This window comes from Chiloscyllium plagiosum, unplaced genomic scaffold, assembly GCF_037043375.1.
Source record: "Chiloscyllium plagiosum isolate Xiang-an unplaced genomic scaffold, Cpla_swu_hap1 HiC_scaffold_43, whole genome shotgun sequence".
Taxonomy (NCBI): domain Eukaryota; kingdom Metazoa; phylum Chordata; class Chondrichthyes; order Orectolobiformes; family Hemiscylliidae; genus Chiloscyllium; species Chiloscyllium plagiosum.
Window position 1 is genome coordinate 18,336,912 of NW_028270181.1, and position 15,680 is coordinate 18,352,591.

The 15,680-nt window shown below is 44.2% G+C and overlaps 2 protein-coding genes across 2 annotated transcripts in view; both read right to left on the reverse strand.

Moving 5' to 3' along the window:
• Positions 1 to 279: 279 nt before the first annotated feature.
• Positions 280 to 15,680, reverse strand: part of LOC122541839 (glial fibrillary acidic protein-like) — a 42,557-nt gene continuing 27,156 nt past the window's right edge. The window contains exon 3 of the mRNA XM_087982279.1: positions 280 to 1,826. Coding sequence (XP_087838405.1) covers positions 659 to 1,826 — 1,168 coding nt within the window. The 3' untranslated portion in view covers positions 280 to 658. The remainder of the gene's footprint in view (positions 1,827 to 15,680) is intronic.
• On the reverse strand, positions 8,495 to 9,810 carry LOC148137442 (alpha-internexin-like). The gene is made up of 2 exons (XM_087982280.1): positions 8,718 to 9,810; positions 8,495 to 8,623 (listed from the first exon to the last, which is right to left on the reverse strand). Exons 1-2 carry the CDS (start codon positions 9,735 to 9,737, stop codon positions 8,495 to 8,497), a joined length of 1,149 nt encoding a protein of 382 aa, XP_087838406.1. The 5' UTR covers positions 9,738 to 9,810.

Here is a 15,680-nt window from a genome sequence, read left to right on the forward strand (position 1 = left end):
TCCCTAATTGACTCACAAAGACATCTTACTTTCCCCCTTAAATCTCTGATTTTTTATCCTTTCATTTTTGCCTTGTTTTAAATATGTCTCAACCTTTTGGTCCTGTTCAAATTGCTCTTTGAAATCTGTATTCATTACCTTGTGGTGAAACAATTTAGGACCATTCTTTACACCAAAGGCACCATGTAAATGCAAGTATTTGCTGCTGTTTTGAGAAATGATACATTTGTTTGCCAAACATGAAAATTCCAAAATTAACCAGTGAGCAAAATATTGGATTGAAGTTTATTTTATTAGCATGTATTATATACATTGAATCTTGGGATATTTCAGTTCACAGTCAAACATATGCTGTTTGTTTATGCCTGCAATATTTAATAGTGCAATTGTACATGCAGCAACAAATTATTGCCCTGAGAATATCTCATTTTCTATTTTGTAAACAGATACTTTTATCATTAATCTCTCAGACTGCTGAAGTCACTGACCTTGTGGACCATTAACATGCATTTCTCATTATACCGTTCAATAATTATTCTTATTCGACATTTGGCAATATTTGCAGCTAGCCTTTCTCTTGCTTCGCCAATAGCTGATTATCTTTATGGCTCGGCTTTCGCTGCTGGTTGAAGTTCACTTTCTTAACTTTCCTTTTCCTTTATTTTGGCTCCTTCTCTGCAGTGCCAGTTTTTGTTTTCTCAGCAACTTCCTTTTCAACCTTTTTTGTCCCAGTGGTTTTTAACTCTTCCCCCTTTTCTTTTCCCTCGGCCACATCTTGTTTCTTATCCTCTACCTTTGCATCAGCAGCCTTCTCCTCGGAAGTCCCCTTTGGTTCAGCTGCTTTCTTTTCGGCAGCCTCTTCTGATTTAGGAACTTCCTTCTCTTCAGCCTTTTCCTTTTCTACAACTGGTTTCCCTTCAGCTTCTTGTGATTCAGCTTTTTTGACCTCTTTATCCTTTTTCTCTTCAGCCTCTTGAGGTTGGACAGTTTCTTTTTCTCCAGCCTTTTCTTCCTTAGTCTTTTGTTGTTCCACCTTCTCTTCATCCTTTTCAGCCTCTTCGGATTTAGGAACCTCCTTCTCTTCATCCTTCTCTTTCTTTTCTTCATCCTTCTCCTTTTCTAATTTAGGAACATCCTTCTCTTCATCTTTTTCCTCTGATTCAGGAACTGCCTTCTCTTCAGCCTCTTGTGACTCAGCAGTTTCCTTCTCCTTTTCCTCTTCCTTCTTCTCCTCTTCAGGTTCAACAGCTCCCTCCTCCTCAGCTTTCTCTTCTTCCTTTTTCTCTGCTTTCTCCTCTTCCACCTTCTCTTCCTCCACCTTCTCCTCCTCTTCCACCTTCTCTTCCTCCATCTCCTCTTCTGCCTCTTGAGGTTCAGCAGCCTCCTCTTCAGCTTTCTCTTCTACCTTCTCCTCTTCCACTTTCTCCTCCTCTGCCTTTCCCTCTTCCACCTCTTGAGGTTCAGCAGCCTCCTCCTCTTCAGCTTTCTCTTCTTCCTCCTCTTCTTCTACCTTCTCTTCCTCCTTCTCCTCTTCCGCCTCTTGGGATTCAGCAGCCTCTTCCTCTTCTGCTTTCTCCTCTTCCTCAGCCTCTTCTTTCTCTACAGCCTCTTCTTCCTTTTCAGGAGCTTCCAGCTCTGCCATATCAACTTCCTTTGTCGTTGCACTGATAATTTCTTCTACAAACCTATACTGAGGCATCACCTTTGTAGGGATGGCTTTGGTCTCAGTTATCACAGAGGTTGCACTTACTAAAGGCTGTGGTTTGTATGAAAGTGACAGGGAATCAAAGCCACCAAATCTTGTTTCTTCACCTTCAAGGAGTTTCCTTTGAATAGAATGTAAATAACATTAGCACTTTGTTAAAATACATACTATTGATATGTTAATGAATCAAGGGATATTCAGAATTATGAAAGTCTATAATCATGAATTTATGTTTGTAATTAAGATTAATATTAAATTCAGGTGAAATAAATCAGTTACTTGCTTCATTTAACCAACTGAATGATGATCATTTTCATGTAATACTGTTAATGCAATATATCATCCTCCTGCCCTTCCACCTTTGTGAAATGGGAATCACAGCAATCTCTGTTGGGTTGTAGACTCCTTTTTCTGGCTGTTCTAAGGCTCCTAATTGAAATAAGGCCAGGAGAAACCTCACCACTGGCCATGCAGAGGTGGTTTAGGGGATGGCTGGGAGGAGATTAGAAAGGAGAAGGAATAGATAGCTCCCTGACACAATCCTACTTGCAGATGGCAAGGTCATGCTGGACTGGCGACCCACCCAGCAGCAGTGGGCAGCTATTTATGGCAATCAAGTAGCCACTTGGGGGTACAGTTTTACTGACACTGCCAGAATGGTGCCCAGGCGAGATTGAAGACTCTCTGCAGCAGGCCCAGGAGCCAGAAAGATTTCCTTTACCTCCCATTCTCCACCCCTGAGTGGATATAGCAGTGGGTCACAATCAGGAGCATCCCATTCCTTATAAGGTCCTGGTAGCTGTGGCCATACTCTTTTATAGTCTTCAAAGGCTGCCTCTGCTTTGAGGTAAGATTATAAATGGCTGTCTCCAAGAAGGACTGAACAGGAGAGTGGACCATAGAGGATTTGTCCCAATTCATGTTCAAATCTAATGTTGGTAAGATCCCACTCACTGTGGCTGAGACTGGAAAAAACTAACAATAAGATGCTGCCAAAGCAATAGGGAATTAAGAATTGTCTGTATGAGGAAGAGAGCAAGTATGGATGGCAGAAAAATGTTCCAAATATCTTAGTGAAAACAGGCAAACTATTGCTTCATATATTCTGATCCAACACTTCATTTTTGATTATGATGAATGGTTTTTGTGTTCATTGAGGTAAAGGGTGTAGCTGCAAGGGAATAGGCTCATTTGTCCAATTTTGTCATCTCATGTTCAGATCAAGAAATTCTGGCTTAGTTCTCACTGTCCTGACATATGGAATAAAATAAAAGTGTCAAACACTTATAAATTGCTATACTGCTCAATTTACACTTCAACTGCAGTGATTAATTTTTCCTTCCACTAAACTCCTTTCAAAAGAATGTATGTTTTTGTGGTTCTCAAACTAGCCGTTCTTAATGTCTCCAATGCAGAAACTGCAAATTATAGGTGATTATGTACTGTGTGTTCTATATGCTTGGTTCAGTCTTTATATTCAATACAAAATGCTTGCAGTTAACAAAGAAGAATGTCTAGCTTATTAAGCTAGGATGAATTAGTCTAGTTTCCAGGAGTAACAGGACCATGTGCTAATTCAGTGCATCACCTAATACCCTTGAACTGTGCTATATGCTGCAATGTATAACTATCAAACATGCTCCACTGCAGAGCAATAAGTCTACAGGTAAAGTGACACTTGTAACATTGCTAGATTGTGAAGTGGTATCAACCAGCTAAAGTTGTCAATACAAAGCAGTTGTATTTAAATGTCCAGTCTTTGCCAATTGATTTTCTAATCATTACACATTCACTTTGTGAATTGTTGCTTTAAGTAATTAGATTGAAATCCTGGATTGGAAAATTTGATGAGATCAACATAGATTGGATTAGATTAGATTAGATTCCCTACAGTGTGGAAACAGGCCCTTTGGCCCAACAAGTCTACACCGACCCTCCGAAGAGCAACCCACCTAGATCCATTCCCCTACATTTATTCCTGACTAATGCACCTAACACTACGGGCAATTTGAAGATGCGTATTGTTTTATTTCACCCTGTCTCTACGTTAGATGAATGGATGAAATATCTGTCAGGCTTTGTCCAGCTGTGCAGTTGCCCATCAGAATTTCCTTGTGCAGTATTCATTTCAAACAAGGAGAAGTAAAAGGCAAATCCGCTAAAGGCTGTCCAGCAGAGCTATTTCATCTGGACTGGAGCAGATCCTGATCTCAGTTGTGACAAACTATATTTGACTGGTTGTGGATGACTGGCTATCTCACTAAGTGCACACACAACACATGAAAGGAGTTTCATCCAGCTGCAGTTAGAATGCAGTCTGAATTCATACACATATTGAAAGGACTGATCAAATTGGTTTTCAAACATTAGATTGGAGGTGAGAAACCCAACTGATTCACTGTGAGATATTCCCCATTCTGTCTGAGTGTGAATGTTTGGTGGTTCAAACCATACTAGTTGGAGAAATATTTATGTTACATTGGGCTCCACAGAAATACAGAACAAATTCACTTAGAACTTGTGAGAATCAAGTCCTGACATGCTTAAAAGTATAAAACTAAATTCATTTTCAGGAGCTAAATATTCCACTGTAAGCATAGAGATTTTGTATTGCTGTTATATGTTCACTTGACGTCTGATGCTGTGATATCCCATTACTTACTGAATGCAAGAAACTAATTCTTGCAAACGACACAGGTTTATTCTAGTAGCTAATACAAACCTTAGCAAGGGTTTTATCCTGTTCAATATCCTGAGTGTATTGCAGCAGATTCCCTAGTTACTGAAGCTAGTGGAGATGCTGCCAGCTATAAGTAAATAAGGATTGTCTGTAAGAGGAACATAAAGCACAAAAATCTCAAGCATGGAAGGCAGAAAAGCAATAATGGTTGTCTGGTGTAATTTACAACAGGAGTTACTGGGTCGTGACTGTAGAGCCATAGAATAATGCAACATAAACAGAATCCACTGGACCCGCAAGCCTGTGGCAGCTCTTTCAATAAATAATCCAGTTAGCTCCACTCCCCTCTGCTCTTTCTCATGTCCCTGCAATACTTTCTCTAATTTTCTTTTGGAAAGTTAGCACTGAATCTGTATTCACCATCCTATCAGCCTTTGTATTCTAAAAACCAACTATTCAGAATACAAAAAAGATATCATTAGTTCTTTTACCAATCATCTTGTATCTGTGGCCCCTGCTTATTGCCAATGGAAACAGTTTATATTTACTGTAGCTAAACTCATGATTTTTATACTCTAATAAACCTATTCTTAACATTCTGTGTTCCAAGGAGAATTATCCAAATTTGTAGCATTAACTTGACCATGTTTTCTTCCCCATTATGTTTAGGCCACATTTACTGAAGCCAAATATGGTGCCCCAGTATTGCCTATCCATGTTCAATGGATTCAACACAGGTCAGCTATGAGGCCAAAGAGCAGTGGTGTTGAATTCCTGCTCTTGGCTGTGCTTATAATTCATTCAGCAATACATGAGAATGTAAATGTGTGTGAAGTTTTGTTGTGCTCTGAAAGCTATTCTTGAAGCAAAGGTCACCCCGTCCCTGCACCCCCTGCTACCCACACACCTCCACCTTCTCCCCCCTCCAACCAACACTGGATTTTCAACATTCCTTACTGAGATCGAAATGATGCCAGATCACTTTGTCAATTTGTCAACAAATGGAGGACACAGTATTGGTAATAGGTCTTCAATTGCATTTGTGTTGTTGGGGAATTTGCATTAGAACATTCTGTGCTATGTGAATTGGACAGATTGCGGAGTTATATTTCAATTTAAATAATTCAGTAATTTTGAATACTGTGTTCAATTCTGGACTCCCTGCCATAGAAAAGTTGTCTTTAAACTTGAAAGGGTGCAGAAAAGGATGTTGCTGGGGTTGGAAGGTTTGAGCTATAAGGAGAGGCTGAATAGGCTATTTTCCCTGGAGCGGTGACCTTTTTAGAGGTTTTATAAAATCTGAGGGGCATGGATAGGGTGACCAGCCAAGCTATTTTTCCCAGGGTAAGGGTGTCCAAAACTAGAGGGTATAGTTTTAAGGTGAGCAGGGAAAGATTTAAAAGGCACCGGAGGGGCATCTTTTTTACGCAGAGGGTGGTGCGTGTATGGAATGAATTGCTGAGGAAATGGAGGAGGCTGGTACATTTACAGTATTTAACAGGCACCTGCATGGGTACATGAATAGGAAGGGTTTAGAGGAATATGGGCCAAATAAGTTAGATTCATTTAATATATCTGGTCGGCATGGATGGGTTAGACTGAAGGGTCTGTTTCAGTGCTGTATGACTCTAATTCCTTGCAAACATTTACACTCTATATTTGCAAAAATAGTGGGACTAGATCATATTAATCCTCTGCATTGTTCTGTTTACTTTTCTTTTTTGATATATTAATTTCGTTTTCAATATCAGTTGCAGTTTCAGATTTCAAAATGCATCATATAAATTAAATAAAATTAGCAAAAAGCAATAATTATCTGTGCATTTCTAATTTAGTATATGTGTTGGTTAACATTCGTTAAGCTAACAGCATCATAGGATACCTTCTTACATATAAACTCACTAAATTAAATGGAGCTGAGTTAAATTAAATGGAGGCAATCTAAATAAACCTCAACAGGGCTGAACAAAAGCTGAAACCACACTAATCTAAGCAAAACTGTTTTTTTTTGCTGACGTGCTCACTTTCCTGCAGCTCCACTGCAGCTTTCCAAGATAAATTATTTCTGCAGTCATTTCATTTGGCAGGGAGTTAATTTATTGATTCTCCTTCACAATTATATGTGTGTCCCTTAAAGAGCAAGGGAAGATAGTGTTTGGGAATACTGCAATTTTAACCCTTTTCATGGGGTATTGAAGAGGTTTTTAACTGGTGGGGAGAGGGGTTTATTGATGGTTTCTCGCAGTAACATTCTCTCCTGTTACAGGCATACAGTGGCTGCAGTGTGAACCATATAGAAGCTGCACTGCAGCAACTTGTCAAGGCTCTTTCTTCCTTTTACACCTGTAACATCTGCAACCTAGATAGACAAAGGCAGAAGACACTTTCAAATACTGTCACTTGCGAGTTACCTTTGCACACCATTCACAACCTGGAACTATATCATTTAGGTTGTCACTGCGTCAGAATCCTGGGAATCCCTACCTAACAGCACTGTGGTTATATCTGCCCACACCACAGGGATTGCAGTACTTCAGGAAAGCTGCTCACCACCACCTTCTTAAGGGCAATTGGGGATGACAAAAATGGCATTGTCAGCAACCATAGCACCCCATGAGTGGGTAAAAAAAGGTTTGATGGGAGACTGGTAAGAACCTTAGGGGTTGCTGGGAAATCCAGATCTATGCAGTTTACACCAGTTGCCCTAAACATAATGTTTGAAATGAAGGAACCTCCTTTTATCTTGTCCATGTGGCCAGAGGCAGTGATTCTTTACTGAGAGAACCTCTGCTCTTTAGCTCGTAGAGGAGCCTGTCTAACAAGGAAAGTCTTCACACGTTGACAGTAAATTTTTTTGATTGATTGCCCCCTTAGCAAGAAGCTGAGGTAATAGTTACTGAGGTGGTTTTGCCAGGAGTGGGTGGGGAGTGGTTGAGGGGATGGGGTTAGTGGTGGGAGGTTTATGGAGCAAGGAAGGTCTGATCTGGAGTGAAGTTTTGATGTCTGAGTCAGTACAAACAGCCAATAGAGGTACACTGAAATTAGCACCTGTATCCAGTGTTTCCAGATGAAGAAATTGGCCCCTAATTGACCTTGCAAACTCCGGAGGAGGTGAGTGTGCGCAGGGTCTATCTTTGGCACTAAATCAGGGGATTTTGGACAAAATTTCTTAATTTGGAATTGGTGCAATTGTAATTACCCAACAACATGATCAGCCATGTTTTAGCCCATGCAGACAAGGCATGACAGTCATTGACCAAAAGGTGATAATCATAAAACAACATTACGTTATGCTCAACAAATGTATCTCAGTATTAACTCGACTCAAGTATATAAATATCTCCTCTGTTCTGAACAGTCACTGGACTTAAAATGTTAAAGCTGTTTTTTCTCCACCAATACTACCAGATTGGATGTGTTTCTCCAGTAGTTTCTGCTTTTATAACAATTTGCTTTATATCTTGGACTGGAGAATTTTAGTAAGGAGAGAAGATTGAATAGGTCAGGGCTATTTTCTTTGGAACAACTGAGGAGAACTAACAAGTGTCTGGAATAATGATGATTTGGGTTGGAGTGAACTAGAAGGTTCTATTCACCTCGATATAAGAATGCACAATAAGGGGCATCGACCTTGGTCAGTCAGAGGAGGTGGTGGTTTTACCAAGTCAATTATGAGATTCTGGAACATTGTCTGAAAGGGCAGTAGAGGCAGGAAGCCTCTAAAGGTATAAAAGGTAGCTGTACTTGGTGCTGTAATTGACCAGGACACAGATTGACAGCTGGGAAGTGGATGACAAGTATGTGAGGGTATGAAAGGTTGGATAGCTCTTTCCATGCTGCAGGATTCTATGATTTCACTGATTCTATGACCTAGTTCACTGCAATAGATAAGATTATGATCAAGGCTTCAATTAATCTTTTCAGTCAGGGTGTAACACAAATGCATTAAAACTCCTTCCAAAACAGGAATTAAGCGCTTTATGTCAGTTATTAGATTCTGATGGAGTATGTCACACAATTTTCTTGCAACCATAATAATGTTCATTTTAGATAACGTGTTACATTGGAAAGATTCGATCACTCTGACTTGGAAGCCAAGCCAACTGAGCTCACCTGTAGGAGGTGATCTCCACATCTAGAGCCAGTTTGACGTTCAGCAGATCTTGATACTCCCTGAGTTGACGAGCCATCTCCTGTTTGGTGTGTCTCAGCTCGTTCTCTAATTGTTGAACGGTGTCCTGGAAAACAAACAACAAATTATACACACACACATTATAAATAAATAATGGAGTCAGTGGGACAGAGTCCATTAGCTTCCTATGGCATCCTCACCTGGTACCGCATTAATTCAGCACGGTTTCTGCTTCCAACATCATCCAACTGTTTCTCCAAAGACTCCTTCCTCCCTCTGACTGTCTCCAGCTGCAGGTTCTTGGACTGGAGCTGGCGATTGTACTCACTGATCTCCTGCCGTGTCTTCTGCAGAGTCTCCCTGTTGCTGGCTGCAGCATCATTGAGCTTGGCCACTCTCGCTGTGAACCACTGCTCTGCCTGCTGCAGGTTGACATTGGTGCAGCCTTCCAGCTGCGCCCGGATCTCTCTCAGGGCCCCAGTCAGGTCCGGCTTCAGGAAATCTTTCATTTCCACCCCGACCTGGGAGGCTTGGATCTGAGAGAAGAGATCGGCCACCTCTTCCTCGTGGTTGCTCTTCAGGAACTCGATCTCATCCGCCAAAGCCTGGGCTTTCTTCTCCAGCTCCAGTTTGGTCATGAGCACACTCTCTGTGTCTTTCTTCAAAGCCTGGAGAGTGGCTTCAGCCTCTTGTCGGATCTGTCTCTCTTCCTCGTATTTCCTCTGCAACCGGCGGAGATCTTCCTCCAGGTGATCCCGGTCCAAGTGGAAACCCAGCTTCTGCTTCTCACTTTCTTGGATGAGGTTCCGGAGCTCGGTCATTTCTGGCTCATAGACATTAGCGAGGTCAGACTGGGAGGTTTGGCTTGCCCTTAACTCGGTGATTTCTGCCTCCAGAGCCTTGTTGCTTTGTTCCAGCTGACGGACCTTGTCGATGAAGCTGGCGAAGCGGTCATTCAGCCCCTGCAGCAGCTCCTTCTCATTGGCTTTAGTCTCGCCATTGAAAACGCCGGACGTGTAGTACTGCACACTGTCTGAGGATCTGAGAGCTGGGGAGCTGTAGCCCCGGCTCACAGACAGGCTGCTGTGCTTGACAGAAGAGGCAGTTCCCCTGGACCAGCTGGGGGTACGAAAGGCCATGTCCTGGGTCAGATTCCTGGAAGGGTCCGAGCGAAGCTTCCTGGGGGAAAAGGCATCGTGTATATCCCAGGTATAATTCATCTCTGCTGCTGCAGGACTGTCTGAAACAGTGAGCAGCCTCTTCGGTCTCTCAGCCTTTTATTGGGAAACCGGCTGCTGACGCTGCTAATTTGATTCTCCAAAAAGAAAAAAAAATTGTGATGCTTTGCATTTAAATTGGCAATGCACGTTTGATGTGTTGCATGCATTTGTCCCCCGCCCCCCCCCCCCCCCATACCGGTTCAAAGACTCAAGTTACAACAGAGCTCAAGCGGTATTTGCAGCAAATTATTGTCTTTCAAATTTATTTTCCTGTTTAACGCATCTTCAGTGTTCTTACCGACCGAAACTGCCTTCTTTCGACAGTGTGGAATTAGGCCATTCAGCCCATCGAGTACCACACTGTTCCTCCGGAGAGCATCCCGCCCAAACTAAGCGCGCCCCCACCTCTCCCTGTAACCCCGCATTTCCCATGGCCAATCCACCTGCACATCGTTGGACTGTGGGAGGAAACTTGAGCACCCGGAGGAAACCGACACAGACACAGGGAGAATGTGCAAACTCTGCACGGTCACATGAGAGTGGAATTAATTTTTGGACAATCCCATTATGGATTAGCCTGTGTGTTACCAGGGCATCACTAAGAGTGATTAACAAAGTCATAGTGTGGTGAGTTTTAGTGGTAGGGTCCCTACCTCTGAGCCAGGAAACCTGGGTTCAAGACCCAGAGGTATGTAAAAGCATCTCCGGGGAACAAACTGGTGTGAAAATGCTGCTGATCAGAAACAAAACCAGAAATTGCTGGTGAAATTCAGAAAGTCTGGCAACATTTGTGGACAAGAAGCAGAGTTACCATTCGGGGTCCAACAGCCTTTCTTCAGAGTACAGATAGTGCCAGACCTGCTGGGTTTCTCCAGCAAGCTCTGTTTTATTTTGTGTTGGATAACATCACTGAGTATGTTGACAAGGGAAGTATCTATAGTGTCCCAGGGATCCAAGGTGACTCAGAGATGGACAGATGCAGGCCAGAGTAACACTGTGGTCATGTCCTGAAGTGTGTCATATTGAGGAGGCAATGTGCCTCATAATTCCTTGCAGTTAAGAGCCTGGAGGTGGATTAATACAGGGTTCCCTCTCCCTCCCTAGGGGCTGACCAGAGAAGATACTTATTCACACCAGAGACTCAGGTTTACTCCTTAAACTGTTCTCGACAAATTGAATTCAAAAATCTATTTATGGGGAAAAAGAAACATTTTCAGAACCTCTGTCAAATCTCATCCAAAAGTGAAAAAGACTTTTCTAAATGTGGAATTTACTGGACATTGAGGAAAAGACAGAAATGGACAAGCTGTTGGCAATCTTCAAACTTCTTCACCAAATAGCAATTAAACTGAAGATTGACCTCAGGATCTACTGAGACCATTTGCTGTTTGGGCATTTTAGGCATCAGGTTCTCCAAGGGGCAGGACAATTTAGCCACAGTCACGTTACAGACCTCAATGAGAAAACACATCTAATTCCTGGTCAAAAGCAAGATTACGTTGATTAAGGAAACATTTTGAAACAGCATTAAAAAGGGGCAGCTTCTGAGCAGTTATGGGGTGATGATGGATTGTCTATAGATGGGTTATTGAAATAGGCGACTTAACTCAAATGGTCAATGATGGGTGTTTTAGCCCACTCTTGTGTCCACCACCCTACTTCCCTTGACCCTATTAATGTACTTTAACATGAGGTTGGACATTACTTCAGAACATTTTAGGGAGCTTCTTGTGTTTTTATGGCATTTTGCAGACCAATTATGAACCATTAATTTCATTATTGTGAGGAAAATGAAATAAGCAATCAGGAAAGCAGAGGAAGCCTATCCCCTTTAAGAGCTCTTGAGATAGAATAACTCAATCTTCCCTTACTGCATTGATGAGATAGATGTCTGCCTTGCTGAGTCATATGCAGTTCTCATTCTCCTACCATCGGCATCTTTTGCAGCAGGAGCTGGAATTGTGTGTCTGAGCAGCAGAGTTGGTGAAACACTGGAAGCCAGTTTTGCTACATTTACATGCTTGTGTATTTATAGAATACTGATAAATTAAGTAAAATGAATGTAATCAAAAAGGTTAAAAACGCATTCTGTTAGACAGAAAGGAGCAGATGTTGAATGTTTGCAGAAGCATGAGGCATTTGTTTTGTTACTTGCAGATGATGGGCTAGACAATAATGCCCACAGACTAACACCAACTATCTGTCAGGGTGTTTTTATGATTGCCGATGAGATGGAGAAATTTATTTTAAGACAGGAATGAATTGGAGAATCACCTTCATCCAGGTTGCAATACTATTGGGTTCCCTTATGGAAGCACAGGACTTGTATTTCCAATTCGCATCAATGCAACAGTCCTGGGACTGAGACAGGTAGTTTTTGGCATAACTCTCATTGCTGCAAGGTCAGACGGATATCACAATGAGTGATGAGTTGCTTTTCACCATCTTATCTCTGTGTGTTCTGGTCATTAAAGGAACAACAATGAGAGGCTGTTGATGTAAAGGAATGGGCAAATGAAGCAAAGAAGATATGAAGGAAAGAACTCTTTTGAAACAGTGGGTACTTAGGGTGTGGAATGCACTGCCTGGAAATGTGGTGGGGGGTATATTCAATTTTTTTATTTATTCATTCACAGAATGTGGACTTTGACAGCCGGGCCAGTATTTACTTTCCTCGGATAGTTAAGAGTTGACCACATTACTGTGGTCTGGAGTCACAAGTAGGTCAGACCAGGTGAGGATGGCAGATTACCTTCCCTGAAGACATTAGTCAACCAGATGGATTTTTCTCAATAATCAGCAATAGTTGGATGTTCATCACTAAAGTTGAGAGTGTGGCGCTATGACAGCACAGCAGGTCAGGCAGTATCCAAGGAGCAGGAGAATCGACAGGAGTTTCGGGCATAAGCCCTTCATCAGGAATGAGGCTTGTGTGCCAGGGGTGCTGAGACATAAATGGGAAGGCGGGGGGGGTGGAGTTGGGGGTGGGAAGGTAGCTGGGAATGTGGTAGGCAGATGAAGGTGAGGGAGAAGACGATAGGTCAGAGAAGAGGGTGGAGCAGTTAGATGGGAAAGGTGATGGACAGGTCAGGAGGGCAGTGCTGAGTTGGAGGCTTGGGATTGGGGTAATGTGGAGGGGAGGGGAAACTGGTGAAATCCACATTGATCCCGTGTGGTTGCAGGGTCCCAACTCAGAAATGTGAGGCATGCTTCCTCCAGGCGTTGGGTAGCAAGGGTTTAGCAATGGAGGTGGCCCAGGATCTGCATGTCCTAGATGGAGTAGGAAAGGGAGTTGAAGTGTTTAGCCACGGGTCAGTGGGGTTAGTTGGTGCAGGCGTCTCAGAGATGGGCGGCATGGTGGCACAGTGGTTAGCATTGCTGCCTCACAGCGCCAGAGACCCGGGTTCAATTCCCAACTCAGGCGATTGACTGTGTGGAGTTTGCACGTTCTCCCCGTGTCTGCGTGGGTTTCCTCCGGGTGCTCCGGTTTCCTCCCACAGTCCAAAGATGTGCAGGTCAGGTGAATTGGCCATGCTAAATTGCCCGTAGTGTTAGGTAAGGGGTAAATGTAGGGGTATGGGTGGATTTCGCTTCGGCGGGTTGGTGTGGACTTGTTGGGCCGAAGGGCCTGTTTCCACACTGTAATGTAATCTAATATATTCTCTGAAACGATCTGCAAGTTGGCGTCCTGTCTCCCCAATGTAGAGGGGACCACATCGGGTGCAACAGATGCAGTAGATGACATGTGTGGAAGTACAGGTAAATTTCTGTCCAGTGTGGAAGGACCCTTTAAGGCCTTGGACAGAGGTGAGGGGAATGGTGTGGGCGCAGGTTTTGCACTTCCTGCAGTGGCAGGGAAAGGTGCTGGGATTGAGGTGTGAGCTGGTGGGGGGCGTGGACTTGACGAGGGAGTCGGGGAGGGAATGGTCTCTCTGGAATGCTGCTAGGGATGGGGAGGGAAATATATCTCTGGTGGTGGAGTCTGTTTGTAGGTGGCCGTAGTGGCAGAGGATAATGCGATGCGTGCGGAGGTTCGTGGGGTGGAAGGGGAGGACTGGGGGGGGGGGGGGGGTGTTCTGTCTGTTGTGTTGGGAGGGGTGGGGTTCAAGGGTGGTGGTGCAGGAAATGACGGAGATGCCTTGGAGGGCATCATCGACCACATGGGAAGGCAAATTTCAATCTTGGAAGAAGGAGCCATCTGGGATTTTCTATGTTGGAATTGGTCATCCTGGGAACAGATGTGGCGAAGGTATTGAGAATAAGGGATGGCATTTTTAAAGGAGGTAGGGTGGGAGGAGGTGTAGTCCAGGTAGTGATGGGAGTCATTGGGTTTGTAGAAGATGTCTGTGGTTAGTCGGTCACCGGAGATGGAGATGGAGAACTCCAGGAAGGAGACGGAGGAGTCCAAGATGTTCTAGGTGAATTTGAGGTTGGGGTGAATGGTATTGGTGAAGTTGATGAACTGTTCAATCCCCCCTGGGAGCACAAGGTGGTGCCAATACAGTTATCGATGTAGCGGAGGAATAGGTGGGAGTTGGTGCCGGTGTAATTGTGGAACATGGATTGTTCCACGTACCTGACAAAGAGGCAGGCATAGCTGGGTCCCATGTGAGTGTCCATGGTTTGGAGGAAGTGGGAGGATTGGAAGGAGGAGTTATTGAAGGTGAGGACCTGCTCCTGCCCCACCCAGCTCTCGGCCCTGCCGTGTGTTTACTATTCCCCCAGACCTCTCCATCACTGAGGACGAACCCTCCTCAGCAAAGGCCTCACCTTCACCCCCCAACGCTCCCAGATTGATGAGTTCGACACGCATCGCGACTTTGAACATTTCTGCCACCTCCACCTCCAACTCCCAGCCCACTTTTTCAACCAAGATTCCTAACTGGGCACCCCGTACTGTCCTGTTACCCGCCCTTGATCTCTTTATTTCTAATTCCACCGGGACATCAACCGCCTCAACCTGTGCAGTCCCCTCACCCACTCCAACCTCCCACCGTCACGAAACGCAGCCCTCCACTCCCTCTACTCCAACCCCAACCTCACCATCAAACTTGCAGACAAGGGGGCACAGTGGTAGTTTGGCACACTGACCTCTACACTGCCGAAGCAAAACGGCAACTCACAGACACTTCCTCCTACTGCCCCCTTGACATGACCTCAGTTCCTATTACCAAACTATCATCTCCCAGACCATCCACAACCTCATTACTTCTGGGACCTCCCATCCACAGCCTCCAACCTCATTGTCCGTGAACCCTACATCATCCATTTCTACCTCCTACCAAAGATTCACAAACCTGATTCCCCGGTCAACCCATTGTCTCAGCCTGCTTCTGTCCCACTGAACTCATCTCTACATACCTTGACACCGTCCTGTCCCTCTTAGTCTAGGAACTCCTTACCTACGTTCAGGACTACTACTACCCTTCATCTCCTCCACGATTTTTGTTTTCCCGGCCCCCAGTGCCTCATCTTCACCACAGACATCCAGTCCCTGTACACATCGATCCACCACAACAAAGGCCTCCAAGCCCTCCATTTCTTCCTCTCATGCTGTCCCAACCAGTAGCCTGACACTGACACCCTCATCCGCCTGACTGAACTGGTCCTCACCCTTAACAACTTCTCCTTCCAATCCTCCCACTTCCTCCAAACCAAAGGAGTAGCCATGGGCACCACATGGACCCAGCTATGCCTGCCTCTTTGTCAGGTATGTGGAATAGTCCATCTTCCGCAGTTATACCAGCACCACCCCCCAAACTGTATCAGCGCCACCTCGTGCTCCCAGTTCATCAGCTTCACCAACACCTTTCACTCCGACCTCTAATTCACCTGAACCATCTCGGCCACTCCCTCCCTGAGACCCCCTACCCACAAGCCTCATTCCTGATGAAGGGCTTATGCCTGAAACGTTGACTCTCCTGCTCCTCAGATGCTGCCTGA

Excerpts from the sequence above, each read along its gene's own strand:
- LOC148137442 (XM_087982280.1), bottom strand. The coding sequence starts at position 9,737 with ATGAATTATACCTGGGATATACACGATGCCTTTTCCCCCAGGAAGCTT. Across the intron at positions 8,624-8,717 it reads CTGAATTAATGCGGTACCAG|GACACCGTTCAACAATTAGA; the intron begins GTGAGGATGCCA and ends TTTGTTTTCCAG.